This window comes from Falco rusticolus, chromosome 4 (genome assembly GCF_015220075.1).
Source record: "Falco rusticolus isolate bFalRus1 chromosome 4, bFalRus1.pri, whole genome shotgun sequence".
Taxonomy (NCBI): domain Eukaryota; kingdom Metazoa; phylum Chordata; class Aves; order Falconiformes; family Falconidae; genus Falco; species Falco rusticolus.
This window is the reverse complement of record NC_051190.1, coordinates 47,555,671-47,583,370: the sequence shown is the minus strand read 5'-3', so window position 1 is coordinate 47,583,370 and position 27,700 is coordinate 47,555,671. Positions and strand designations below refer to the sequence as shown.

At 50.9% G+C, this 27,700-nt stretch overlaps 1 protein-coding gene across 3 annotated transcripts; it reads left to right on the top strand.

Annotated features, from left to right (window-relative positions):
* Window positions 1-77: 77 nt before the first annotated feature.
* On the top strand, window positions 78-25,004 carry BTBD2 (BTB domain containing 2). Of its 3 annotated transcripts, XM_037384459.1 has the most exons (9): window positions 78-703; window positions 6,965-7,084; window positions 10,432-10,588; window positions 14,353-14,458; window positions 15,242-15,439; window positions 18,339-18,531; window positions 20,230-20,317; window positions 21,474-21,620; window positions 22,201-25,004. In XM_037384459.1, the coding sequence occupies exons 1-9, from the start codon at window positions 96-98 to the stop codon at window positions 22,360-22,362; spliced, it is 1,779 nt and encodes a 592-aa protein (XP_037240356.1). In that variant the 5' UTR covers window positions 78-95; the 3' UTR covers window positions 22,363-25,004. The 3 variants fall into 3 exon arrangements, with proteins under 3 accessions (XP_037240356.1, XP_037240357.1, XP_037240359.1); XM_037384460.1 differs by lacking the exon at window positions 15,242-15,439; XM_037384462.1 differs by lacking the exon at window positions 22,201-25,004 and having other exon boundaries at window positions 18,339-18,487; window positions 21,474-21,614.
* Window positions 25,005-27,700: the final 2,696 nt, after the last annotated feature.

Sequence of the window (27,700 nt, the reverse complement as noted above, 5' to 3'; positions counted from 1 at the left end):
CCGGCCCGGCGCGGCCCCGCCCGCCACCCCCCGCCCTCTCCCCGCCCCGCCGCCGCCGCTCCCCCCTGGCCCGGCCGGCGGCGCCGCCGTGCCCCATGCGCCGCTGCTGCCCGGCCCTCTGCATCAGCACCGGCACCGCCGGCACCGGCAGCCGCCGCGGCGCCGCCCGCCCCGCCGCCATCGCCATCGCCGCCCCCCTCCCGCCCGCCGCCGTGTCCCGCCCGCCGCTCCTGGTGCTGGTGCTGCTGCAGCGCCGCCCCGCGCCGCCCGCTCCTGCGCCTCCGCCGCACAAGATGGCGGCCGGTGGGAGCGGCGGGGGCCCCGGGGGCCTCTCCTCCTCCTGCCCGCAGCCGCCGCCGCCGCCGCCGGCGGGCAACGGTGCCGCCGCCGCCGCCTGCACCAACGGCGCCCCCGCCTCGCCCCCCGGCCTCACCTACAACCAGTGCGGTGCCGCCAACCCGGCGGCCGGCGGCGGCGGCGGCGCGGGGGGCCCGGCGGCGGCGGCGGCGGCGGGGGCGGCGGGGGCCGCCGGGGGGGCGGGCGGCCCCGGCGGGGCGCTGCAGCGGGAGCCGGTCTATAACTGGCAGGCGACGAAGCCGACGGTGCAGGAGCGGTTCGCCTTCCTCTTCAACAACGAGGTGCTCAGCGACGTGCACTTCCTGGTGGGGAAGGGCCGCGGCTCGCAGCGCATCCCGGCGCACAGGTGGGCCGCGGGCCGGGGGGCGCGGGGGGCCCGGCGGCGGCCTGCGTAGGCCCGAGGGCCCTGGGAGGTGCTCGGGGGTCCGCTGTGGGGCGGCGGGGGCTCGGCTGCACCCGCGGGGGGGCGGGGGAAGGGTGGGTTTGGGGTTTGTGCCCCCCCCCCCGCCCGTGAAAGGATAAAGGGGGGCCGGGTATCCGCACCCCGCGGATTCGCCGCCGCCCGAGCTCGGGGGGTTGCGCCGGCCCCGGCTGGGCTCGTCCCGGGGGTGGGGGGCGGGCAGCACCGGGGATAGGGTCCCCCCCTTTGCTCTTCAGCCTCTGGGGGGTGACCCCGCGCTGTCGCCGCGACCCCCCCCAGCCTTCGGGTCTGGTTTCACACACATACACCCCAGAGCCTTCGGGGCCGGTTCCCCCCCACCCCCCACCCCTATGCCCCAGCCTTCGGGGCCGGTTCCCCCCCACCCCTATGCCCCAGCCTTCGGGGCCGGTTCCCCCCCACCCCAATACCCCAGCCTTCGGGGCCGGTTCCCCCACCCCCGTACCGCCGCCATCGAGGCCGGTTCTCTCCTCCCCAGCCCTCGGGGTACCCCCCCTCCAGCCCTCGCACCCTCCTCGTGTTCCTTCCTCTGGTGACCGGGTCCAGCGTTCTGCTGGGAGCGTTTTCCCTGGAGAGTAGGTGCGACTGTGGCAAGCGCAGCCGGGAAAAACCCCAGATCCCTGGATCTGGTTTGGAAACAATCCTTGGTTTTGTGGGTAGCAAGAGGAGGAGTATCCAGGCCTGCTGACAGAAACACGGCTCGGTGCGAGCGTTGGGGATGGGAAGCAAAGAGCAATGATGTGAGAAACCACATTTCTGCCACAGTGTTTTAAGATCCCCTTTGCTGAATCTTTTCTGAAGCCCTGTATTTCGGGGGGGGGGGGATAATGCGCTACTATAAACAAACCCCATGGCTCTTGGGGATTGGGAATGACACCTGGGCATGAGGTGAACGTTGGAGGCCGAGCTGCCATGTAAGAGTTTGCAGCTCGGAGCTGCTCACTGAGACGCGAGGAATTGCCTCCTCCACCTGGATGATGCGGTACCGCTGTGGCTAGCTGACATGTGGCTGCTTCTTGGGGTGCCTGCACGTCTGCCACTCGCACCCCGCCGCTCTGGGAGCATCTCCTCGAGCTGCTCGGCGCTTCCAACAGCAAACACAAGACCCTTGACTTGAAGATGGGACCTGCCTTAACCGGGCGTTGGGAAAGGCTTGTTGGGGTGCTTGGAAGCGGTGCTTGGCAAAGGGGGCCTCGCTCCAAACTATTACACACTATCACTTTTCTCCTAAGGGCTCGTGCTCCTGGATGTTTCCCTTTCAGATTTCCCTTTTTCTCTCGCTTTCTGAACAAAACACGCTTGTTCTAGTCTGGGCTTAGTGTTTTAGAGGGTGTCAGTTCTGCTCTTCTATAATTTGAAGCTCAATTACTATTTGAGTAAGCTTGCTACTGTCCTGAGAACTAGGCTTGCTAGGTGCAGAGGGGCAATGTTCAGCCCAGAAATAAATGGAAAATAAATGAAGCTTTTTTTAAATAAAATAGCCCCAAAGTGAAATGCTGCTTAATTGCTCTGAAATCCATCTGGTGGTGAAGATAGAATATAGTGTGTCGTGCCATGACATCCTGCTTACGGATTATATAGATTTTAGTAAAACTTGCCTGTATATTACAGTTGGGATATCCTGATGATTCATGAAGTACCGTGGTTATTTCAGAAACAGAGAGCTTAAAATAAAACCACCCAGACCCCTTCTGTGCTCAGTTCTTCCACAGCAGCCTGACAGCAGAAGATATTTTGTACTGGAATCGAGTCACAAAACAACCGTGAATTTAATTTGAGAGGCATTGTATTGCTCCAGCGACCAAGGGCAGATGTTTGTACTTTGATGCTAGGTGTCTGAAATAATTACCGGTAAATGTTCACTATTTTTGTGGTCTGATTTTATTGTGTTCATTTTCAGAACGGGTCAGGTATAAAGCCTGGCTTCAGTAGGGGCATATCCTGAATAGCGTTCTTGGATGGCAGCTAGCGGTGCCTTGAGGAGTGGTCTGCGATGTCTTACGTGTCATCTTTGATACGGCTGCACGGTGCATTAGAAATTGCCAGCTTGGGCAAAAAAGTAATGATTTGCACAAATAATCTGAGAGCCGTGGTTCTGCGGGAGCTGGAGATGATAGTATGGCTCTCCCTGGTCAGGCTGCTCCAGGAGGGAGCAGAACAGAGGTGGCACGTCTGTAGGCTGAGGTAGTTAAATGGGCAAACGATCGCAGGTGGTGATGTCCATGCATCGTGGTGGTGGTGCAGGGGGGAAGTTTCTGAGTGTGATAGAGCTGCAGGTTCAGGTGCGTTTTGAAGAGCAGCAAGTTCAGTTTGTATAAAGCTGTAGAAGCAGACAATAGGTTTCTCACATCGCAACTAAAAGTGAACATTCATTTTGTGTGAAAAGCCCTGTTTGTAGAGAAGTGGCGTAAGCAGCTGTGCTGGGTTTGACTGAAGGTTCATTTATCCAAGCATCTGTCCTGCGAAGCATCTGCAGCCCTGAGAAGATTAGATTTTCTCCACCTTCAGGAGACTCCAGACCCTGTGGAAGTTGCTTGCCTACCCTGGAGCAAGCTCCATTGGTGAGCCTTGAGCTCATTCCCTCTTGCTGCTGAATCAGCCATGAAGAAGATGGAACAGCCTTAAGTTTTTTTTGATGTCAAGGCCAAACTGAGCAGGCTGCCTTGAAGCTTCACGATGCTCATGTGGTCAAGGTCAGCGTGTTGTAATCAAAACACAACGTTGGCCCAGCAGTAAGAGGGACAAGGGGGTTTTTTGGTCTCTTTTTTCCAGATCTGCTTCATCGAGCACGTCAATGAGATTAGAAACGTCTAAGCCTCGTGAGCCAGGAGCTGCATGGGTGCAATAATTAAGCTTGTTAATTGGCCGGAAAACATGGCCTGAGAGGGAACAGGGCAAGCGTGTGGCGATGCACCCCTGTGTATACTCCAGCCTTGGAGATCTGCAGCTTGGGGACAGTCTTGAGAAGATTTTTGGCTGCTGTTTCCAGGCGTCTCTCTTCTGAGCTCATCCTGTCTGTTTTTGGATGGGTATTAACTTGCAGTACCTGCAGTGTCATGCGCCAAGGTGTTTCACTGCTCAGCTCCTGGAGTTGCATCTGAAGGGCTTCTCCTGGAGGTTTCTGAACCTGCCTCCTGCTTGTTTCACCTGGTGTCTCTAGTCCTTGCACTGGAAGGATGCAGCCAGCAAATGATCATCATCGTTAACTTCTTGTCACCTGTGGTTTCACTGAGGTCCAGCACAGCACACATTGCTTTGTTCCTGCGCCTGCTCTTCTGGAATAGATACTTGGAGGACTTCACAGTGGAGCAGATGGAGGAGGAAGGTAGTATGCAGTGGTGAGATAGTCATGGTTCTTGACTGGTTTATTTTATTATTGGTATTACTGTAGTGCCTAGGAAGGGAGCAGGACTGTTGGGTATACAGATTAAACTAGGTGACAGGTGGCAATGCCAAGGGAACAAGAAAGCAGTGAAAACTGGTGGGTAGGAAGCTGTAAGTAGCGGAACGAAGTCTTCTTGCAGGCCTTCAAAAGCCTTCGGAATCGACTCTGGAACCTCGTGAAGACAAGTGAGATTATGAACCTCAGGGAAGTTCCTGTGACTCTTGCTGCTGTAAGTCAGTTTACCTTGATTCTTGCAGAGGGAAGCAAGCGTTGCTTTCTTAGTTCTTTTGCTCTGCTTCTGATCATTTCTCTGCATCTTTCCAGTAGTCCGCTTTGGTTTGGCCACCGTGCCGTTGTTTAAAAATAATCCTCTGTTTGAATTCTTCCTCTGTGGGTGACTATGCTGAGCTTAGGGCACCTGTGTTTCCCTTTTGGGAGTTGCGTGTTTGCATCGGGCAGCGCTCCTTGGGGATAGGGGGGAGGCTGGCTGTGCACTGGCTGTTACGCTGCTTTGGAAAACGGGAGGGGAGAACAAAAGTAAACCCTGTTACTCTGCCAGCTTGGCTTAATGTTTCTCCCATCTCAGACAAACCCCATCTCATCCTTCTGCAGACGTGTGCGCTTGGGGAAAACTGTCGGACTGTGTAGGAGAGACGTTGCACATCCCTGCTTTTCCTGGAGTATCTTTATAATAGCTTTAAGTGCTCGTTTTAGCAAAAGTAAGAAGACACCATGAAGACAGAGGGATTTTCTTATGTTAATTGTGTTCCCTTAATGTTTTAAGGGAACTTAAAATTTGGAGTCCAGTGTATCTCTCTGGCACCCACAGGGATCCCTTTAGGGCTCAGCAGTTTAAAAAAATCAGGCTGACTTGGCCCTGAGTGAAATGGAAGCAAAAATGTGAGAGTTTTTTAAAATGAATGCCCTTTTCAAATGGCTTCTGAAAGCTGTCTGCTCATTGAGGATGTATACTGTGCTGGCTGCGAGAAGGAAAATTTTAGAGTGCAATTAATAATAAATAAATAAAATGTTAATTTTTAGTAGCAAAAATGCCCGTGAATGTCTTGTGACCATCACTGCTTTTGTAGGAACAAGGATTTTTGTTTCATCTTGCAATTCTAGTATTGTGAACAAGGTTTTGTTTTTTTTTTTTTTCATCTGTTCTTGACATTTTTCTTTAGAACTGTTTGGTAGGAATATGCATGTGTGTACTTTTTTTGTAACCACTGTGGTTTGTCCCCAGCTCTCTTAACTGATCAGAAACAATACAACCCGTCTTGTCAGCCAAACAGTCCGTCACAGCAAACAAGCCTGGCACGTCCACGGTGCTTTGCTCCATTGTGTCCGTGGAAGGCCCCCTCTGGATGGGAAGGGTGTGAAAAGTGATAAAATGAAAAAAATTGTTGAAAAGAAAAAGGCTTCTGTGTCATTTCCTACTGCAGCAAAATCTGAAATTCCCCTTTAGTGATGGGCTTTCCTTGGTCCAAGCACTGCAGGTTTCTTGACTTGTGACTTCTGCCCTGTACGGTTTTCTGCCCGTGGTTCTTGATGCTTCTCTGTTGAAGCGTGCATCAAACTCTGCTGCAGTGAGAGCGCTTGAATTTTCCAGCTTCTTCCTTTTAATAGTCGGTTGGAGAAGTGGTGGCAGTAATTGCTTCTGCAGCCTGGTGCCTGCTTCCCCACACTGCAGGGCTGTGACCTTTGTGGCCCGTGCTGTGTTTAACTTCAGGGAGCTGATTGATTGCAGACACCGGGAACAAGGGGAAAAACCTCGTCTCTGCATTTTCAAACAATGAAAGTTCTCAAAAATGCATTTCCAAAGTCCCAAGGCAGGCACGGCAGCTTAAATACACACAGTCTTCTCAGCAGTCCAGGTCTGTGCCTCCTCCTAAAACAGGAGTTGGTGTTTAGCAGTGAGGGAAATCATCTTGTTTACATGGGAGCGCTGGAATATTATATTTATTCTCAAACCTGGTTTGTTGGAATTCTTCTTTCCTGTTTCTTTAGGGCCAATTAACATGCCTGTTGCTGTTAATTACCCTGTAAACTCATAGCAGTGTGAAAAGGGTCTGTGTGCACCTAATGGTGCTAGTTGGCTTTGAGTGAGGTTTGCTCTGCCTTCTAGGCTGAGCCCGAAGCAGGTTTTGCAGGGAAGGAGATGCAGCGTGGCCGGGGAAGGCAGCTCCCATGCTGGGTGCTGCTGTCGTCGGCAGCTCCCGTCGATGCTGCCAGCGCAGTCGGCGTGTTCTGAGACCTTGCTCTGCTGTGGCCCAGGATGTCTGCCTGGCGTCTGGGGAGAAGGGAGAGGGTGGGTGGTGACAAGCTTTCTGTGAGTGTTTTCAGTATGTGGCTGGGGGAAATTGCACCAAGACTTGGGCTCTGTTCGCTAGAAGAACTTGGGATTCCTTCACTTCGTTGTTTCCTAGCTTCTCAACCTCGTGCAGGGTCCGAAGGTTTCACAAGGACTTTGCAGAACAGCCCTTTGTGTTCTGTTCCATGATGCACAAAATCTTGTCTTTGGGGAACCATTAGGATGTTGTGTACTGGGACAGGGCTCAAAATGAAGTTGCTTGCAACTTTGGTGTTTTGCAGTAAACGAGCAGAAAGCCTGACACTCCCTTCTGTTGCAAAACATTTTTGCTTTAACACTAGGATTGATTTGCTTTCCCTGGGGGTGGCCTTGGGGAGTAGCAACTAGCCTGGGATTTTTTTTTGGAAAGTGAACATGATTTAACATAAGAGTCTTTTGTTTTTTCTTTTCTTTTTTTTTTTTTTAATGTTAGGTTTGTGCTGGCTGTGGGCAGTGCAGTCTTCGATGCGATGTTTAATGGTGGAATGGCCACAACTTCTACGGAGATCGAGCTGCCTGATGTGGAGCCTGCTGCCTTCCTAGCTCTGCTGAAGTAAGCTGCTTCTAACGTACAGTATACCCGGAATGAACAGATTTATTGTAGAGAAGGATATTTTTAGTGAAAGCGGTGAACTATTTTGTAGAGTGGACATCGTTAAGTTTCTAAATAGAATGTTTCTTTGTTGATCTGTTCAAAGGCGTTTAAATGCTGGTGTTAAATCCCTCTTTTCCTGGGTAAAAGTCTAGTGTAGCTACTGCCCAGAAATGCCGGACTCGCTCCGTGTTTTGGTTTAGCAATAGGTAAATGAGTGTGCCCTCCTGCTGCTGATCTGCAGTGTGGGCAAAACTAAACCAGATGATTTATAATTTCATAAATATGTATAGTTGCACCATGCAAATGCTGCAACAGGGAGGTGTGCTGGTTGGCAGTTGGAGTAAGTGCACATGCTGGCCCTTGTAGTTAAGTTGATACTCGCCTGTTCAGACGTTGTCTCACAAATTCTCGTTCAGGAATTGGTTTGAGTTGATCCAAACGCTGTCGGAGAGAAGTGGGGAAAACTAAATCCTCTGAAAGCTCTGTAGATTACAAATAGTTGGAGCTTATTCAGGTTATGGGCGAACGAGCAAGTTATAACAGGTAAGCAAGGGTATGAAATCGCTGCCAGTCATTCTGTGTGGTATCTCCCCTTGTGCGTGTTTTATTCCTCTTTCGGAGAGCTGGTTTTGAAGTTCCATTTACAGCATGCGTTGTAAGTGCGTGCTGGGGGAAGGAGGAGGAAGGGGCTGTAACATCCTATTCACCGATTTGTTTAAGCTCGGCTGGTGCTGTATAACATCCAGCAGAAATCCTGAATGTATGCTGTAAAGTCTTTGTCCCGTTTCTATAGGATTTCTGTAACCTACTTCCAGGGTTTCCAGTCCTGTGCTCTTGACATGTTCCCTGCTTGCTTCCTATTGGGAACAATGACTATATATAGCTTTGGCACACTTTTTACTTTACCTTCAAAAAGTGCTTCGGTCATGACTGTGCTATCTTAGAAAATTCAAAAATTGATCTTCACTAGAATAAAAGGCCAGAAATAATAGGGAGCCCCTAGCCCTGTCCCCTTTGGCTCATTTTAAACCAGACACCAGCACATGGGGAATCCCTCTAATTGGCATATGACTCTATCAGCTGGGTAGATCTCCTCTCTGGAGTGCAGAGTTAGTATCTATCTTTAAAACTTAATGAGGCTAAAATATCAAGTGAATTAGAGGCAAAGTCATCTTGTTTCCCTGCCAGTGCTGAGATTTCAGTGTTTGTATAAACAATATGATCTTGGAAGAGAACTGTCATGTGAAAAGGCTGAAGTGATGAGTTTAAGTGGATTTCAACAGAAATGTTTAGATTTTGTGTATGAAAAATTGTGTGTGGATTATCACAGTGCCTTCAAAGCTTGCAGTTATACTACAGTAGCTGTGCACATGGTCCAGTGACATTAAGATGTCTAAGGATGCTTAAATCCAGAATCAAACTGTTGCTTTTGAAATGCTCAGAGCTGAAGTGTGCCGAAGGAAGTTTGGGTGCTGCGTTCCAGCAGGAAGCTTACCAAGGTGTGAACCTTCCTAGAGTAAACCCAGTCTCTCCAAACGCTGATCTGAAATGGCAGCTGATCCTTACATATGTCTCTGGACGTGGTCCAAGCCATGACCTAATGCTGTAGGATCAGGAGCTTATCAAGGGACAAAGTGCCCATCCTGAATGTTCAGCAGAAGGTCCCTTCTGGACCCTAGACTGTGATTCTGTTTGTGGGCCGGTGGCCTTTGATGGGTCTGCTGTAATTGCTTAAGAGATCCTTCTTTTTTTTTAGTTGTTATTTTCATGGTAACCGAAAGATGATTTTTGATTGTCGTGGGTTATAATCTACATCTTCTTTTAAATGGATACTACACTTTTTCACAGTTTGGGCCTGTCTCGTTGTGCCTCTTAGCGCACACTGTTTGGAGTGTCATAAAAATAAATACTAACATAGTCATTGCAGTAAATAGAGCTAGTTGTTTCTAGAGCAACTGTGTTCCTTTAATCTTGTAATAAAAAGGGTTACTTAGTGAAAATAGGACTGCTGAAGGGATGTGTGCAAAATACATTCATGAGCCTGTGGCTTGATGCTGTTATTAACAGATGCTCTAGAGCAGCACAAAAGCCTGCTTTCAACAGCAGTGAGAGCGCTTCCCTTCCTCTGAATCTCCCTGTTTATGCTTCCCTGAATTGGATCCTGGCCCTCTCTAGCTAGAGGACCAGGAGCTCCGCTGCTGCTCTGCTGCAAGTCCCTCCAGACAGGGACGCTGCCTGGCATCCCCCTAGACAAGCCCTGCTGCTGCACGAAGCCTCCAGGAACAGCAGCCGTGCAACACGTTGCTGTGCCCCCTTCAGAGAAACGCAGGAGAAGAAATTGCTGGAGTTTCCAAAATATCCCATGGACTAGAAATGCCAAGCACAGTTAACACACTTAATGTTATGCCTCTGTGCTTCGTGCCTTTCATATCCTGATTAGGCAAATGCTTGAGCGGTTAAAGGAAAAACAGTACGCAAAAATTCTGCATGGGATTAGGACTAACATCAAATGTGTAACTGGTTTTACTGAACTCAGCCTGTCAGTTCCTGTTGCCTTTAATCGGCACGCTTGAGTATGAGGAGGCTCCGTCAGCCTTCCTATGAAGACCTTTGTTTTTCCCCGCGGTATGAATGTACTTCCTTGTTCTGCCCTAACGGTGAAGGCTGATGCTTTGCTAGCAGCGTGGCAGTCCCTGTTTTTCCTTGCAATTTACTGTTGCTTAATGCTGAAGTTATATTGTGTGCTGCACTTTAACATCTGTGTAAGGAAATGAAACAGTTCAGTAAATAAAGAGACGAGGAGAAAGTGGGTTATGGATAAAATACCTCCGCTCCAGTGGATGTGTATGTTTAAGTGCTTCTGATCACTTTTGAATTAAGTAAGCAGGCACGATTGAATTTTTGTCCTTGTTTCATCTAATTGAACAGCCAAGATCATTAATTTTGAGGGGTACACTTGTCCAGAGACTGTTCTAGCCTAGTGAAAGTGGCAGGCTAAACAGCTCACCGGTGGTGGGATGTAGGCAGCTCAAGGTGCTTCAGCAGATATCCCAGCTATTTCATTCATTAAAAGTTACAGTGTAAAGAGTGTGGTTGGTTAGCTGGTTTGTTTTTTTACAAAAAGAGCTTCTCCTTGGTAAACCGTAGTCAATGGAAAGGATGTGAAACCCCTTCCATCTCTCAGGTGTAGGGAGTGGGGCCAGGATGATGGGCAGAAGCACAAAGATCTTTTTACGAATTGCAGGGGTTTTTACCCGGCTATCTTCCTGGCTTCACCAGAACAATGTCTGTTTGCATGTTTTCAGATTCCTTTATTCAGACGAAGTTCAGATTGGACCAGAGACTGTTATGACAACACTTTACACAGCTAAAAAATATGCAGTTCCAGCCCTTGAAGCTCATTGTGTGGAGTTTCTTAAAAAAAACCTCCGAGCAGACAACGCATTCATGCTGTTAACACAGGTGAGTTTGCAGTCGTTTGTATTAAGTTCCTTGAGCGTGGTCCATCACAATAGGAGAACAGAAGTTTTCTGAGTGCCATGGAGTTGATCATCCAAAGTGGAGCAGTTCTGTGTCATCTTAAATTCTTCCTTACAGGAGTCTAGTGCTGATGAGCATGTTCTTAAAAATAACAGTAAAATACAGCAGATGTTGTTGCTTTTTACAGATTGGGGTTCTGTTTTGGTGTGGCAGGTGATTACTTCCAGAGTGTGAGCTTGGGAAGAAATTAACAGGGTGTAAAAATTTCATCTGCCAAGAAGAAAAGCGAAATGAGAGGATTTTCACGTGTTCAGATTCAGAACTGGCGTAATAAGCTTTCTCTGTGCAAAGCTTGCTGCATCTAGCTGGTCAGACATTCTTTGAAGGGCTTTTTTGCAATAGTTTCCCTGAAGCGGGAGCAAAAGGCAAAATGCAACTTTTTTGTCAGTGCTTTGGTTCATTTTCCTAGGAGAAGAACAAAGTGATCTCTTCCGCAGCCTGTCCCAGCTCACCCTCCTGCCATACTGGAGGCACGCAGACCGGGAGTTGTAGTACAGCTGTGTTTCTTGACTCTTTGCGAGGCCGGTTGCGCATCCTTGTGCCCCTCTGCCCGGTCCCATCTGAGGGCGGGACTGCTCTGTTTTCCATTTGACTCTTCTAAGCAGCAAACTAGAAGGCAGTTACAACTTCTGCTTATTTTGGTGAAGATCAGGCTTTGCATGCAGGTTGATTAAATTAGCATCGCTACCCTTCCCATTTCCTAGCCCCATCTTTGCTCTCTGCCACCCTCTTTGCTGACAGCTGATGACACGTTGGTGACTTCCATGGTGCATTGCCAGGGTAACCCTGTTCTGGTTCTGTAGGAATAAGAAACAAACAGGTGTTGTGTGTGCGAATTTCTTTTTGTTAGGGGATGGGCATACTTTTGACTGGCTTTGGAGCCAGTTCAGGAGAGCTGCTCTGATTTCTGATGTTAAACAGACCTTGCAGAGGGGTTTTCACAGCTGCCCTGACTTGAGAACCAGCGCACTACGGTGGTCTGGCTCTGAGGGTTTGTCGTGTCTTGCCCAACGTGTCTGTCTGCTGGCTTTTTTCCTCCTTGTTAGGGGTAAAAGCATCTTTCAGGCTCTGACCTTAGTTACCGCATCAGTGGCAGTGTCTACACCGGCAGTTTTCACAGAAATCGAAGTAGTGTTGGCCTGCAGCAGTCGCTGCTGAGCTGTTTGCTTGTTTGCTGTGATTTTACTTGAGTTTAAATATTTGGATCAAGTTCTCATAAGTAGTTCCACGTTACATTGCTGCTGTAGACACTCTTCCCTGCAGCTTTTGCTGCAGAATACCACGTCCCTCTTTACACACCCCCTTTTTAACTTGGCCCTTTTCCACATGCCATAAACGGGTGAGGCAACCTCTGGGATGTGAGGGGAACCACACCGCACTTCCCTGGGGAAGTTTCAGGACTTAGATCCTTGCTTGGGTGCTGGTAGCCAGATCTGCACTCCCATCTGATGCGTGGTGGGACAATTGTAACCCTTTGGCTGCAGGTCTCCCGTTCTTTGGGTTCAGCAGCCTGCAATCTGAAAGATCAGGAGCTGTTCTCCAACAGCTGAGAAGAGATCTGTCCCGTAGGCTGCACATTTGAAGAGGCATTTTACGCTAGCTGTCACCTCGTGAGGATTAGAGGTGTCAGCTTTTTGGTGGTATCCTTTATTGCAGGGGTTTTTGCAGCATGCTAAGTTTCTGCAACCTGACTTTGCAGCTTTGGCAAGGTAACATTTAGGTTCGTGGTGATTTCCTTGCAAGTCACAAAGATTCTTCTTTGGCAAAAAGAGGAGGGTGTCTTAATTTTTCAGATATCAAAACCAAGATACTGCCTGGCACTCTGTCAGCTGCACTGGGGCAGCTGAAATGCCAGATGGAGACAGGCTTTCCTGGTTCCTTTTGTTTGTGGCTTAGCCATTATGATTAATGATCAGTGGTGATTCGTATCTGGTTTATGTTCACTATTGCAGTATATCAAGTCTCTGAAATGTTTAAGGCTGACGTTGTTTGAGAAATGTCTCAATGACTGGCTGCACGAGGCACCTCATTTAATGGCTTTCGCCTCAAAATGCTCTTGGTTCTGGTCCTTTGGTGTGAAAACTGGCCTGTTTTCTGCTTTTACTGCAACAGATCGACAATTTGTGCAGTCATTTATAGACCTGAGTTGCATCTTGTACAAAACATTTCCTGACAGGCTTAAGATTGTGGACCTAAGATTGCAGAGGCCCAAACCTCCTTTGCGTGTATCGTTGCTGAATCCTGCTGGTCCAGCAACTGTGTCATCGACAGCAGTTGCAAGCAACTGCTAATCTCTGGCAGAAATACCAGTGGCAAATAGCTCTCCTAATTGATTGTGCCTCGTAGGGAACTGTGATCCTCTTTCATGCCAGACGTGCATGCAAATGTCACTTTGATCAACAAGGAAATAATAGCTTGCCTAAAGCTGCCGTGGGGGAGAACTCTGCGAGCATAACGTAAATCCTTCACGTGTTAAAAAAGAGAGCCACTAACAGTAGTAAAGTCTGAGTCAGTCTCAGCTCTTGGATGCCAAGAGCGTAAAGCACTGGCAGTCCTCCAGCTCCAGGAGCAGGTGATGACTGCTGAAGCTTCCCTGGTCCCTGAGAAAATGGAGAGTCGTTTCAGCTCTCTGTGCTTGAGGTCTCAGTTGAAGGTTGGCCTTGCTGAGCTCTACAGCCCGTGAGCAAGGGGTGAAGCAGAAGATGCTTGATAGCCTCCGTGAGTTCTGAATTCCCAGCCCAAACCACAATTTTTAAACCTTACCTGTGACAGTGAGTTCAAGTCCCACTGTGCTCTTGCGCTTAGGTGTGCTGTTAAGGCAGTTCCTTCCTAAGCAGTAAACCCTGCATAGGTTTTATTATATATATATTCTATACATATATTAAAAAAAGCAGCAGAGAGGGGTCGTCTTAGTGACTTTTGTGTGTTCCCACCTCATTGCTGCATATGCTGGGCACAGGGCTGGTACCGTGTCTTGGCGGTCCAGGAGGCTCTGAAGTGGTAGTGAAATTGTTATGAGACTGCACTTCAGTTGGGCAGAGAGTTTGTGAGCACCTCCAAGCTGTGTGCAGGCTTGGTTTGGAGTAGTAACCTATTGGGGGGGGGGGGGGGGAATTCTTTAAGGTAACTATATTCGAGTAGCTGGTTCTGTGCAAAACGTGCAAATGCACTAAGCAGGCCGCAGACCCCGCGGGGTTCTGCCCATCTCCCTGGGATGCAAGTAGTGTGCCTGCTAAGGCGTTTTTGTGAATATGTGAGATCAAGGTGGCTGTGTTCTTACAGAATAAGCTGTCTCCGCATATTCCCGGAGCAAACAGGCCTGGAATCATTGGGCAAAGCTTTCTTCTGAATATAAAAATGATGTAGTACAAATTACCCGTGCTCAGCTGATGTGGTCGGTATGGCACTAGAAAGGCTATAGCTGCCTTAGCTGATGTGATGTTAAAACAAAGACGTGCCTGAAGACATGCACAGCTCAAACAGAACTGCTGCCAAATGCAGATTTTTCTAGTGTTTGCCTTGTCATGCTTAACTGCTTGTGAAAGACTGCTGCAGCCCAGTGAATTCACAAGGCAGTCAGGCATAGTATTGCTAATGAAGATAGGCTCTGGGAAAGAAGGGGGGATACTTACTTAGTCTAAACTTTAAAATACCTTTTGTGTTAACGACTGCTTCTTCATTACTAGGCGAGACTTTTTGATGAGCCTCAGCTGGCCAGCCTTTGCCTAGAGAACATAGACAAGAACACATCAGATGCCATCAATGCGGAGGGGTTTACAGACATTGATCTGGGTAAGCTTTTTTCCCTCCTCCCTCTACGTGCTTTCATAACAACCTAGCCTCGAAAGTTATTACAGGTTAATGCTTGGCACTTCTCTTTCGTGGTTTTGCTGTTCTAGAGCAATCGGCTGAACGAATAGTCTCCAGCACCAAGTGGCTAGAGACAAGGCATTTGCAAAAGAGCATGCTCGCCTGCAAAAATATCCTGGAATCTGCTTACTTTGGTGCAGCTTGGGTTTTCTGGGCATGATTCAAAGCCCGTTTCCTCTGTTGATGTTGGCAGGTTTTGGGTGGGTGTAACTTGCCTTCTTTTGTGGGGTTGGCATTGTTCCCCGAGTCTTTGTCAAGTTTTAGAGTTAAAAAGGTGTTGTGTTTTTGGAAGGAAGAACTGGCTATTTTAATTATCGTATGCAGTTTCCAAACTTGCTGGGCACAGTTAATAAACATCAAAATTCAGATTTTAACCTTCTTCTAATGAGATGGACTGTTGAGGTAAGGCACGGGTAACCTTCTGGCTTTTGTGCTGCTTGCTTCATCCAAATTTGACATCAAGTAAGTTCATTCTGCTGCACTTCCATTAACGTGCTGATTAAATGGGCTCCAGTGAGTTCCTTGCTTGTGGAATATGCAGATACATCTTCCTCAGAGGCTGCAGGCAGCACTTAGGGGAGATGCTGGTTTTTTCCGTTGCTTCTCTTCTGCTTACCTTGGCTGTACACGGGGTACTTCTGGTGAGGGAAAATCAGGTGATTTGGGTTGGTGCCTAAAGTTGTCACTGTCTGTCCTGCCTTGCAGACACCCTGGTTGCAGTGCTGGAGAGGGATACCCTGGGGATCCGGGAGGTTCGTTTGTTTAATGCAGTGGTTCGCTGGTCGGAGGCTGAGTGTCAACGGCAGCAACTTCAGGTGATTCCAGAGAACAAGCGGAAAGTACTGGGCAAAGCGCTTTCTCTTATCCGCTTCCCATTGATGACTATTGAGGAGTTTGCAGCAGGTAACTGAACAAAGGCATTTCTGGCAACCCTGGTCTTTGTTTTCTCTGAACTACAGAGGATCAAGTACATGAAAATGGATTTTCTGTGTATATCCTGTAGTAATTTAAAGTTGAGATTATTCCCCGTTCCCACTGATCGACAAAATCTGCTGTGTAAATGCTGTGTTCGTCCATGATCATGCACTCTTATTTTAAAGGCTGCGGTGCTCCACCAGGTAGGAGCAAGTGGGATCATAGCTGACTGTTTGTACTCATAGTCTGTTTAGATGGTTACTTGCTCATTCAGCTGAGACCAGAGATCCAAACAGGGGTTCCGCATGCTTTCCTTTCTGACCATTCCAAGCATTTGAATTACACAAGCTAATGGAAATAATGCAAATAATCGGTGTTGATTGTAGCCTGCTCCCAAAGAGACATGAGGATGTTTCTCCCCATCCTCTCTTTGCTGCTGCCTGTGACCCAGTGGTGGTGGTGGCCCTGTCTTGCTGATGCCAGTCAGAGCAGAGCCCCATAACAGAACTTTCAAAATGTTCTGTGAGCTGAAGGGTTGGTGGTGTTTAGTCTGTGTCTCAAAGCAGTTTTCAAGTTTAAGTTAAGATCTTGATCTAAAAAAAGTGTCTAAATCATTTAACAGTTTTGACTAAAGATTTTTTTTGTTTTGTTTTCGTTGCCTCTTGTCTTTGACTTCATACTCTGGTGATTCTCCAAGGGACTGAAAATTGGCAATTGGCTTAAATAGTTTTCATGCTCAAAGACACTGTGGAGCCGTTTCCAAAACTGAAACTTGGTGTAGGCTGCAGTTCTGTGTACAAAGAAGCAAAAAGGGTCACTGACACCACTTCCTTTGCACATTGCTTCCCAAGGCAGAGATGGCGTCAGCTTATCGACGGTTAATGTACATATTGCAAGATGAAGAGAGATACTACTGCTATTACTAAGAAGTAGATCCGTGCTTAAAACTTGGTACCCACTTTCTGGTTTGCCTGTCGCAGCTGTGATGTGGTCCTAGGGACGTGAACCTCTTCAGAAATGGCTTGGTCAGGGAGGCAGAGACCCGTTCATCCCAACTGGGTGACGCCCCATGGTGTTGGCACTGGGTGGAAGCGCGGCACGCTGTTCCTCAGCACGCATCCTGCCCAACGGCAGCTTTGCAGCAGATCCCGATCCTGAGCTGACGGTCTGGCGCGGTGGGGGAGAGCGTTCTCCTTCTGGGTGGCTTTACAGCCCCCAGAGTAGCTCCCGTAAGCCAAACTTCGCCATTTGCTGTAGACTATTTCAACGCTTCCTTCAGATCTTGTATCATTGTATCTCGCTGGGAGGAATGTGTTAATTTTGGCATATTTGGGTTGAAGCCTTTGAGCAGGGAATGTCAGTGCCCCTTGCTGTCTGCCACAGCTGCCTGTTCGACTAGGATTTTTGCTGAGTTTTCTTGCTTTGAGAGAAACTCCTTAAGTTTTCTCTATCCACTTTAACCTAAAAAATGAACAGAAGAAACCCCAAACCTGAGGGTCTGTGCTGGGCAGCTGTTCCTTAAACAAGGGACTTCCCTTGGAATTGCTTCCATTTCTGAGGGACTTGAATTTCTGTGGTGATCACAGCAGAGAGAGGAGAGGGAAACCACTCCCCTCCGCCTCCTCTTCTCCCAGAAGCCAAAAAAAAAAAAAGGATTTTTCAGGCAGTGGTTTCCCTAGTTTATCGTATAATCTGGTATTGAACATGGAGTTTTGCATGAAGGTGTTTTAACTGGCAAATGTGTCGCTCCCTCCCCTCAGAGCAAGTAATTTGAAACAATTTGAATTGCAGCAACACAGGATAAGTTTAGACATGATCAGCTAATTTTTGCTGAACAAAGTATCCATAAACTCATTTGTCTGTTAACAGTGGGCTTCCTTACGTTCTTTCATCTCTACGCGTTGCAGCCTCGGACCACATCATGTCTGCAGAACACGGTGCTGGGTATAGCAGCTACAAGTTGTTTTGGACTTGTAGTAGCTAGGCAATTACTCCCCACATTAAAGACTACTTAACACTGTTGTTTCTCCAGTATGCAGTAGTCTTGTTTCTGCCTCTTGCAAACAGGGGTGTGGAGCAGTTTTTGGCTCTTAGGCTAAAAGACTGATTTTTAGCCGGTTCTGAGAGTATTCAAAGTGGTCTCCAACACTTGAGTTTAGCATCACTTTGGAAAAAAGTGTCTAGTTACTGGAGAAAAGATGAGAACATGTTTCAAGTCTTGCTAAAATCACTAGCATTTTTCCTTAGGTTCTACAGTAAAGGTATTAAAGAAAACCCCAAACAAACCCAAAGCAGGGATTAAATGCCTGAGGGAAGGGGGGAATCAAAGCAGGGCGTGAGCTGAACCACATTTGTCTTGACTGAAAAATACTCCTGGGCACTCTTAAGTGGCTGGTAACCAGGTGACATTCCCTCCCGCTGCCCTTCGTGGGCTGTCGTGATGTCTTCACAGTAACAAAATCCTGATGTAGATGTATGAAAATCCCTGTCTCTTACCAGTGTTACAATCTCCTGGAGGAGTGGGGGAACGATTAGCTTCATGTTTGAGGTTTTTAAGCCAGTCCTGTTTGGCAAATGCGTATCTGCTCTGCAGAGCCGCGCGTTTAGTCGCTGTTTGATGCGTGTGTCGTGGATGTTCCATGCAGGGCCGTGGCTGGTGTGCACGTGGAAGGCAGGCAGCGCGTGTCTGCCTGGCTTGAACGTCCTGACACACCAGCGAGATCCCATGTGTGATGTGGGTTTGCACCCGCACCCCTCCCCCGCCGCCCCCCCCCCCCCCCCCCCCGAGCTGCGAGTCCAGTTTGCCTCCCCACGTTACATCCCAAAAGGATTCCTTCTGCTTTCTGAAGGCTGACGGCATCGCTGCTTTCGTGCTCCTCCTCTGCAGGGCCTGCCCAGTCGGGAATCCTCACGGACCGGGAAGTGGTGAGCCTGTTCCTCCACTTCACAGTGAACCCCAAGCCACGGGTGGAGTTCATCGACAGACCGCGCTGCTGCCTGCGGGGGAAGGAGTGCAGCATCAGCCGTTTCCAGCAGGTGGAGAGCCGCTGGGGGTACAGTGGGACTAGTGACAGGATAAGGTCAGCTTCTCTGCTCATTCTGCTGCCGATAGAGTCGTGTGTACCGAGCCTTGAGCCCTCTTTAGACCTTAACCCCACCAGGTTACGTGCTAAGCCCTGACTTCCACCCTCTAAACCCGAGTGTGAACCCTCAAGCGAAGGTGTTTTGCTGGACAAAAGCGTCGCCTGATGCGTTAACCTGCCTGTGCAGCTGCAGGCTGCCACTTCGCTTCTGTTGGCAAAGGTTTGCAGCAGACGTGGCCCTCCAGCAAGGCCTCTTGGGGGATTATTTCTCTCCTTTTCAAGTGGCTTTCTGCAGCCGTATGGGCACGTAGCGGTTGGAGTCACCAGGCAGCTCGTGGCTTCCCCCTGTGCCTGGGTACATCGACTAACCAGTGCTTTATCAGGTTGATTCCCTGCTCTGTTATAAATGTGGCTTGTTGAAGCCCCTTAATCTTGCCTATTTGAGGGAGGGATTAGGATAAAATGCCTTCTGCGCCTGCTTTTCTGCTAATATCTAGTTTGTTTAGACCTAAGCCTGTAGAGAAACAGCAAAGGCCAGTCATGGTGACAGAGATGTGGCAGTGTGACATGGCAAGTGCTGGTTTGCAAGCCTTGTGTGGCCAAATGATTAGAGCAAGACAGGAGGTAATCAGAAAGCCTTGGTTATTTCCCGAATCGTCTGTGTCTTGGGTGGAAGGGGGAACTCGCATTAATACAGTGCTTTAAAATTTTTAAGCCTTTTCATCGATGGTTCTCTCGCATATCGATAGAGCTGTCAGCTGGATCTTCTGGTCCATTTATCCCCTTGCAGGAGATGGTAGTTGGAAGAGCTGCTAGCTCCAAACACTTACTGCTCTCAGGTCTAACGTTTGGAGACCTTTCGGAGCTTATATTTGACTTGAAGCTCAACCACTGGCACCGTCAGGGTCAGTCTTCAGCGAGGCTTGTGCGCAGTTTCAACACTGAGTATTTTATGCTGCTTGCAGAGCAGTGGCTTCTAGCCTGCCACAGATGTTTGTTCTTGAAACACGCAACAACTTGAAAGAGAAATGACGTTGGCAGTTTGGCAGGTACTGGGGCTTTCTGCTACCTGAGAAGATGGAACTATAGTGGGGCACTGGGGTGAATATCCTTCCCCTTGCTGCCTTAGGCGGCAGGGGTTCCTGCGTTCAGGAGCTGCTGAATCTTACTTTCTGCTCTTGGGTAAATCTTGACTGCAGCTATAGCCAGCAAATACGCAGGAGCACATTAACAATTCTCCTCCAGTGCTCAGCAGTGAAATATCTGATGACTCTTTAAGTGGTCTTTGCTGTTACCTTGCTGGAAGGGCTGCTGCTGCCATGAGGGTGGGCACTGTTCCATGCTCTGCAGGCTGCCCTGCCTTAGCCAGGCTGGCGTCGTTGGATGCTGATGTTGTACCGCAACCTTGAAACACTTTCTGAGCCTGGACTCTGAAGTTCAGTGATGGGATTTGTGTTTTACACGAGCAAGCAAAATTATTGCTGGCCCATTAGGACAGTCAAAGGTACAAGCCTTCAAATTACGATTTCTGTGAAGAATTTCAGATATTAGTAAGAGTTACACTTAAAACTGTGGTGTGTTTGATTAAATCATAGGTATAAAATTAAAGTGAGTGAAGATATTTGTGTATCATCCTTTTACTAAAACAACAACGGAGCGGCAAATTGGACTGACTTTCCTGATCTGTTCCTGCAGGTTCTCAGTAAACAAAAGGATATTTGTAGTTGGGTTTGGATTATACGGATCCATACATGGGCCAACAGATTACCAAGTAAATATACAGGTAAGTCTCTCTACTACATTAAAAACATTTGGTGCTGTAGGGACTAACTTGCACATTTTAGTGAATATGCAACGAAGTCTTAAGTTAGAAGGAACTGTGTTAGTTTCGTAGATAGGGTGGTTGGCAGATGTCGTGAGGGCCAGATGGGGCCCTGGGGATAAGAGGGATTATTGCTCTCGATTTTATGCAACCTGCCGTTGCATGCGTCACTGCAGTATCTCCCAAAGTCCGCTTGCAGCTTTTGAAATTATATCTCAGAGTTGTGACGCGGTTTGAGAAGAAGCTGCGCGTGTTTGCAGGCCAGGCTGGTCCTGCCCTGTGGGCTGCTGCGCTCCAGGTTGGGTGCTGCAATCGTACTCGGACCAGCTTTTGCTCGGAGCTGCGCCGATGCAGTGGAGCAGCCACGATTCAGCCAGGGAAGAGGAGAAAGCAGTTGCTGTGTCTGTGCTGGGCCCATGCAGTGCCGATGTGCGGCCTCGTGTTGTCAGTGTCCTGTTTGAGACGACGAGTAGGACTGAGGGAGACTCCCTTGTCTGAAGTCCATCGTGGTCTTATTCAAGGACTGGGGCAACTTGGGGAAATCTCGCATGCCTTCTTCTGGATGTGCATGTGTAACCCCCCACCTGGATCTCGAGCTCTCCCCAGGAAGGTTGTTTCCCCCGCAGCACAGCTGACTGACGAGCGCGGCCTGTCAGCACTCCTTCCTCAATGGTCAGGGTCTCCTCCTGGTGCCCCTGAGCTCTTGGAGGAGAGAGGCAAGAGAAGATCTGAGCGCAGAACATCAGCCTGCAGTCCTCTGCCGGGCTGCTCTTGGGCTGTCTGCGACCCCAGCTCAGTTCTTAGTGTGATCACAGCACTGAAGAGGGGCATAAGTAATTTTGCTTATGAAGCTTATATTACTTATTACTTATAAGGCATAAGTAATTCATGCTTTAAAAAAAAAAAAAAAAAAAAAAAAAAGGCGGTTGTAATGGGGCTGTTGCAGGCTCTGTGTCCTGCCCGCTGCGCAGGCTGCCGCGCTGCGTCCTGGTGGTGCTTCTTTCAAACTGTCGAGTCCCTCCGATTCAGTCCAGTTCAGGGGTAACACGCCTGCGCTGGTGCAGGTCAGCGTTCCGCTACACTGTGCCGATTACAAGTTTTAACACCTGTCTTACAGATCATCCACACGGACAGTAACACGGTCCTGGGGCAGAACGACACGGGGTTCAGCTGCGACGGATCATCAAACACTTTTCGAGTCATGTTCAAGGAGCCTGTTGAGATTTTACCCAACGTCAACTACACGGCATGCGCTACTCTCAAGGTACCGTCCTGGGGGCATGGGTGGAGGAGACCGTCAGATCAAGATAGGTGAAAGCAGGCTGCTGTCGTCCTTCGGTGCAGCGTGGTTCTTGCTCTCCGTTTTTCAAGACCTGTAGTATAATCTCGAAGGTCTGCTCTGTAGTCCTTCACCTGGTGGTGCAATGAGAGTGTTCACCGCCCGCATTCAGAGTTGGTTTTTAACTTGTCTTGCAAGTGTACAGTAATTAACAGACTAAATCAGTGATGAAGTGATGGGATTTTTTAATTTTTCTTGTGTGTCTAGACAGTCAAGCTGTCGGTTCTGTGGTGTAATCCAGAGCCTGCCTGCAGTGACTTAAAGTTGATATTTAACTGCTGAGCTCTGGTTCAATGTAGTGTTAAGTTCTGACCGAGATGAGAACTTTGCTCAAAATACCTGAGGTGCAAGAACCAGAAAGAAAAGGGATTTGCTGAGATCTGCAAAGCTCATTGCTTCGGGCCGGGCCGTGAGGCCGAAGCTCGCAGAGCATGGCGGGGCAGCAGGGTCCTGCGGGGCTGCCGTCCCTGTTCTGATCTGTTCTTGTCTTCTGTGACCGTCGCAGGGTCCAGATTCCCACTACGGAACCAAAGGACTGCGCAAAGTAATCCATGAATCACCAACAACAGGAGCCAAAACCTGCTTTACGTTCTGTTATGCGGCTGGGAATAACAACGGCACTTCTGTGGAGGATGGACAAATCCCAGAGATCATCTTCTACACATAGTGCAGCTGCGGAGCTGGCTCTGGACTCTTCTGTTCTACTCCCCGTGACCTTCCAAACTAAATTTCTGGCTGAGTTTGACCACACCAATTGGAGCCACACTAGCCAAAGGTCTCAGTAAAATCATTTCAAAGCTCATGTTTTGCCTTGTGCTAGTGATTCTGCTGCTATCATGTACCAGACTAACTGGTACACCAGTATCATTTGTAGGTTGTCTGTGGCTAGTCATTTTTCACTTTACTGATTAATCCTATCTAACAACATGCGGTTTTTTGACTGTAATGAATGTAGTTGCTTTTCCACCAGTCAGAAGCATGGAAACGAGTGGCTCTGGTTGTGGTTATACTTGCTGTGAGGAGATAAATCCCGCAAAAAAGACACAGTCAGGGGCTGTGTGGCCTGTCATCCTCTTCTGCTCCAGCCCAGCAGGCGAGGCGAGGCCGTTTGCCGCGCCTGGGGGCTTGGCCAGCCTGTGCCCGGCGCCTGCCCTCCGCCTTCAAAAAGTGACGGAAAGTGGCCTTTTCCCTGAGGTGCCGCTGCTTCAGCACTACACGGTCTTGAGGGAGACCTCAAAACTAGAGCGCCTCTGGAGAGACTGCGGCGTTTTCATGCTATTCTCATGAATTTGTGACAATCCTTTACCTTGGGCGGTTGGCGCCAGTGAACTGACCTCCCCTGTGACGGGCCCTGTGGAGTCGGGAGGGGGCAGCGGCTCTGGTGGGCAGGCGCTGGGTCCTGGTCCTGCGCTGGGTCCTGGTGGTGCTTCTTTCAAACTCCGTAGTGCGTTTCAAAGGCTGGGTGATCCTCGGATAACCCCGTGCAGCCTTCAGCAGCAGGGTCCTCCTACTAGTCGTTACTGTGCAAATTGAGTCCTTGGCAGATAGTGCCGGGGTTTGTCGGCTGAAGCAAGAGCGCTCGCCTCAGCTGGGCCCCTTGTTCCTGTTGTGTTGCTGCTGTTTCCGTGCGCGTTCCAATGCATTTTCTCTTTGTTGGTTTCTGTGCATCGCTAACCCACCCCTGGGCCGCTCCAGAGCCCCCTGCCCCGATGCGAGATAGGGAGAGAGAGGCTTGAGGTGCAACAATAACGCAGCAGATGGACAAGGATTTACGGAACAGTTGAGGAAAAAGTGAAAGATTTTCTGTTTGCCTGCAGATGTTTGCACAGTCCCCCTGTTTGGACAGGTGCAGGAGGAAGATGCGGTATTTACAGCGGCCATTGAGCTCAGTAATGTTGCAGGTGCCCCCTCTTGCCTGCGCGGGCCGGGGGCTTTTCCCCGTAAGCGGGGATGGCTGTAGCTGAGCAGGGACACGCAGTCGTGCCGGGAGGAGCTGGGAGGCTCGTGCCTGACCAGCTTTGTGGCCTCTGCCCGCTGGTGAAGGCTGAGAGCTGCTCCCCTCCGTAATTAAAGCAGGGCTGGGCAGGGTGGGCAGAGCCCCCGCAGCCTGCGTGGGTCTCGCTGGCCTCAATGCCGAGGCTCCCCTTGGCAAACCTCCGCTCCGGGCACACGCGGCCCTTGTAACTCACCGGGTGGTGGCTGCCCTCGTGTTGGGCTGCTCCAGGTGGGAACCTGGTGGTCCTTGGCTGGTGTGGGGGGCTCGGTGCCGGGTGGGGAAGTGACACCCCCTCCTCTGGCTCCCTCCGTGCAGGCTCTACCCTCGGCCGCGTCTCTCCTCAGCCACGCAGCAGCGATACTGCCAGGAACACTGCGCCGCCGAACCAGTAGCTATTAGAGATGTCAATAGCGTGTTACGTTCTCTAGGAAGACGTTGTAAGATGTGTATATTGTAAGCCTGCTTTAAGGGTAGGACGTTTTTAATAATGGCCAGTACTAAAAAAAAAAAAAAAAACAACAAACAAAAAACAACAACAAAAAAAAAGAAAATAGTTTAAAAACAAAAAAAAAAAGTGATGGGTCCATGACTTAGTTATTGAACCTGACTCTGTGCAATGCAAACGGTGTTGTGAGATGGATTAACGGGCCGGGCAGGGGGAGGCAGCCCCTCGGGATGTACCGGTGCCCACCTTCACCTCCTGCCTCTGCCCCTTTCCCAAAGGCTGTGGGAGCTTCACGCTGGCACCGGGAGCTGCGGCTGGGCCCGCGGTGGCTGCGGCAGTGCGGGGCCTTTCTGTATATAGGGGTCCGTGGTGGGGGCACGGAAGAGGCAGAGCTGCGCGCTTGGCTGTGGGAAGAGCGGGACCGGACAGGGGTGGGCACCTCCCCCGGCTTGTCCCTGGAAGCATCTTGGCTTTGGTGCTGTTTGGTTACGCAGATTCTCTCCGCCAACGCCACATCCTTGCGTCGCCCCACGAGGTAGGTCTGGCTGCTCGTCCCGTCGGGGAGGGAGAGGAGCCAAACTCTGAACTACACCTGAGCAACTCCTGTTCTTCTGGCTTTTACGCAGTTTGATGCAATTCTGGCTTTTGTAGATAGATGAATGTAATTCATTGTTGGACATGCCTGTTCCCAAAAGTATGAGACATTCTGTTGTACCACGTCACCTTCCGAGCAGAGCTGGGACTGTCCCCACTCCAGTGCTGTATTGATGAATGTATCCGATGCTCTCGTTCCGTGTTCACACTCTGCTTCTGGCCAGCTTTGTGATTTGTAAATAGGAAATCAATAAAGACATTCAGGTTGTCTTTACAGAAGTTTCCTCGTGATTTGAAGGCGGCGCCGGGAGGGCTGAGGGGGACCTGGGCTGAGCCCCTTCCCGGCCCTTCTCCCCCACCCGAGGGCATGGGGTCCTCGGCTTCCCCCTCTGCGGGGTGTGGGACGAGCCCGACCCCTTGGGGGTCCCAGGGGGAGGCAGAGCGGTGCTTGGGAAGCCCCAACCCTCTGGGGAACAAGGGTATGATGGAGCCCGTGGTTCTGTGGGGGCGGAGAGCAGGCAGGGGGCTGCTGGCATCCTGGCACAGCAGGGGGGGTTTAGCCTGTTGCTTTGTGACTGAATGACTTTAACTATGATTGAAGGTTTTTGATAACCTGGATGCGCAGCAAAAGCCGCCGTGGCCGTGGGCATTCCAGGTCTCTGGAAACAGGGAACTCGCGGTGAGTGCAGAGTGAGGGGCTGCAGCCCAGGGCTGGGGGGCAGCTCCTGGCTGTAGCGGGGCTGAGGGATGGGCTCTGCCCGCTGGGGCTACAGCAAAGCGCCTTCCAGCAGTTCCCGCGCGTTGCTCAGCCCTGGCGGGGAGCTGGGGGGCTCAGCCCTGGCAGAGCTGCCTGGTGAGGGGGATCCTCCGGGCTGGGACAGGGGGAGCTTCCACCCCTTGGCTGCACCCGAGTGCTGGGAGCAGCCGGGACCTCGGCCTTGCCCCCCTGCTCCAGGCACGAGGTCCTGGGGCTGGGTCATGCCCGGCTCGGGCACGATGCCCACCCTGGGCACGATGCCTGCCCTGTCCTTCCTCCTCCTCCTCAGCTGGGAGGCTGAGGGCTCCCCCACCTGCAGCGGTCCAAGCCCTGCCCGTGTTGGGGCACCGGGCTCGAGGGGACCTGCCCTCCTGTGCCCCCAGTTCCCCACTCGCTGGCTTCGCACCGGAGCATCCAGCGGGATCCCTGGGCAGGGATCCAGGCAGGGATCCAGGCAGGGAGCTGTGCTGCGGCTGTGCCCCCCTGCCCTCTCCCAGCCTTTCCTCCTGCTGCTCCACATGAAGGAGAACCACGGGGCCCTATTTTTGGCTCCGCACTAGTTTGCAGCAGGAAAGGCCGGGGTGAAGCCCAGCCGGAGGGGGGGGCAGGGGGGCCAAGGCAGTGCCCGCCCGGGGGGACAGTGAACCCGCTGCTGGTGCAGCCCCAGATGGAAAGGGGGGTGCTCGGCCGGTGCCTCCACCCTCAGGGTCATGCAATCAAGCGCAGGAGAATGCATAGGGTTTTAAAGTTTTTTTTTTTTAATGATTTTTTTGAAATTGTTTTTATTAAAAAAAAAAAAAAAAGCCCCTAAATTCTATGGCTTCCAGGAAGCATCAGAGAAATTTAAATGCCATTTCTGTACACTTTGTTTTAAAGCAGTAACTAAACTCGCAATGGAACAAACGCCCTCATGTACAATCTCAGTATTTGGACTCCTCGCTGGAAGGACGGTAAGTCTGGGGGGCGCGGGCTGCCCCCACGGCGGGACCCTTCCCCTCGGGGCTCCTCTTCAGCCTCCCCCTGGGTTGGGCTGAGCCGAGGCTCTGAGCCGGGTCAGCCGCTTCCAGTGAAAAATTTTAAGGCGATTTTTAAAATTCGTTTGTTTGCCTCGTTGGGGAAACCGAGGTCAAACGTTGCACATCACCCCCCGCCCTGGCCGGGGACGCAGCAGCAGCTGGGGCTGCCCTGGCCCCTCCTGCCCCCCTGCAGCCCAGGAGAAGCCAAAGCCGGGGTCACTCCTGAATTTAGGAAGGGGGCCAGGGCACAGCGCCCTCCCCAGCTGTGGCCCATGGGTGCCCAGGCAGGGCTGGGTGGCCCCCCCGCGATTCAGGGCCTCCAGTCCCCCAGAGATGGTCAGTTTGGACAAATGTTTCAAAGCAGCCACAGATGGTCCCATTCCCCCTCCCCGCTCCCCCCGCCCCCTCCCCCCCCCCAAAGCCTCAGCACAGCTTCAGCCCCTCTCTCGGGGCAGAACAACAGGGTTTTGGTAAAGGTAAGTGTGCCCCCCTGCCCCCCCCACCCCAAATGTGTCATGATCAATACACACAACAGCGCACGGGTTCAGTCACATGGGAAAGCTGCAGTGCCCTGGGGTGGTGAGGAACGGGGGCGTGGGGGGGTGTCTGTGTGTGTCTCTGCGTCTCTCTGTGTGTCTCTGTGCCTCTCTGTGTCCGTGGGTTTGTGTTTAAATTGCAAAAACTCCAGTTTCCCCCTGCCCCAGGATCAGGCCCGGCCCCAGGATGCCATGGCAGCAGCTCCGGCACCACTGGTCCCCCCTGACGCCCTTCACTGCTCGGCCGTGCTCACCACACGCCTCGTGCTGCCCACCCCGGCTGCGGCCCCCCCCCCCCCCCCCCCGCCGTGCCCGCTGCCCCAGGAGCAGCCCCGGGGCTCGGACAGGTGGCAAACGGTCTGTTAACACCAGAGAGGCCGAGAAACCGTCGCCCCACAGCCACGACGCTGCCCCTGCAAATACCTAAAGCTGTTGTGGCAACTGGTCCAGCCCTAAGACAGCGCAGCGCCAGCGGTGGGGCGGCTTCGCGCGTCCCCATGCTCTGCCACCTCCCTCCACGGGTCCCTTTGGTCTCAGCCCCGCGGCCCTGGCAGTGGCCGGGGCAGGCCGGTGCCCGGCTGTCCCTCGTCCCCAGGAGTCACCGGCCTGTTCCTGGCAGGACCAAACAGTGCCTGTATTGCTAGCAAAAGTGCATCGTAAA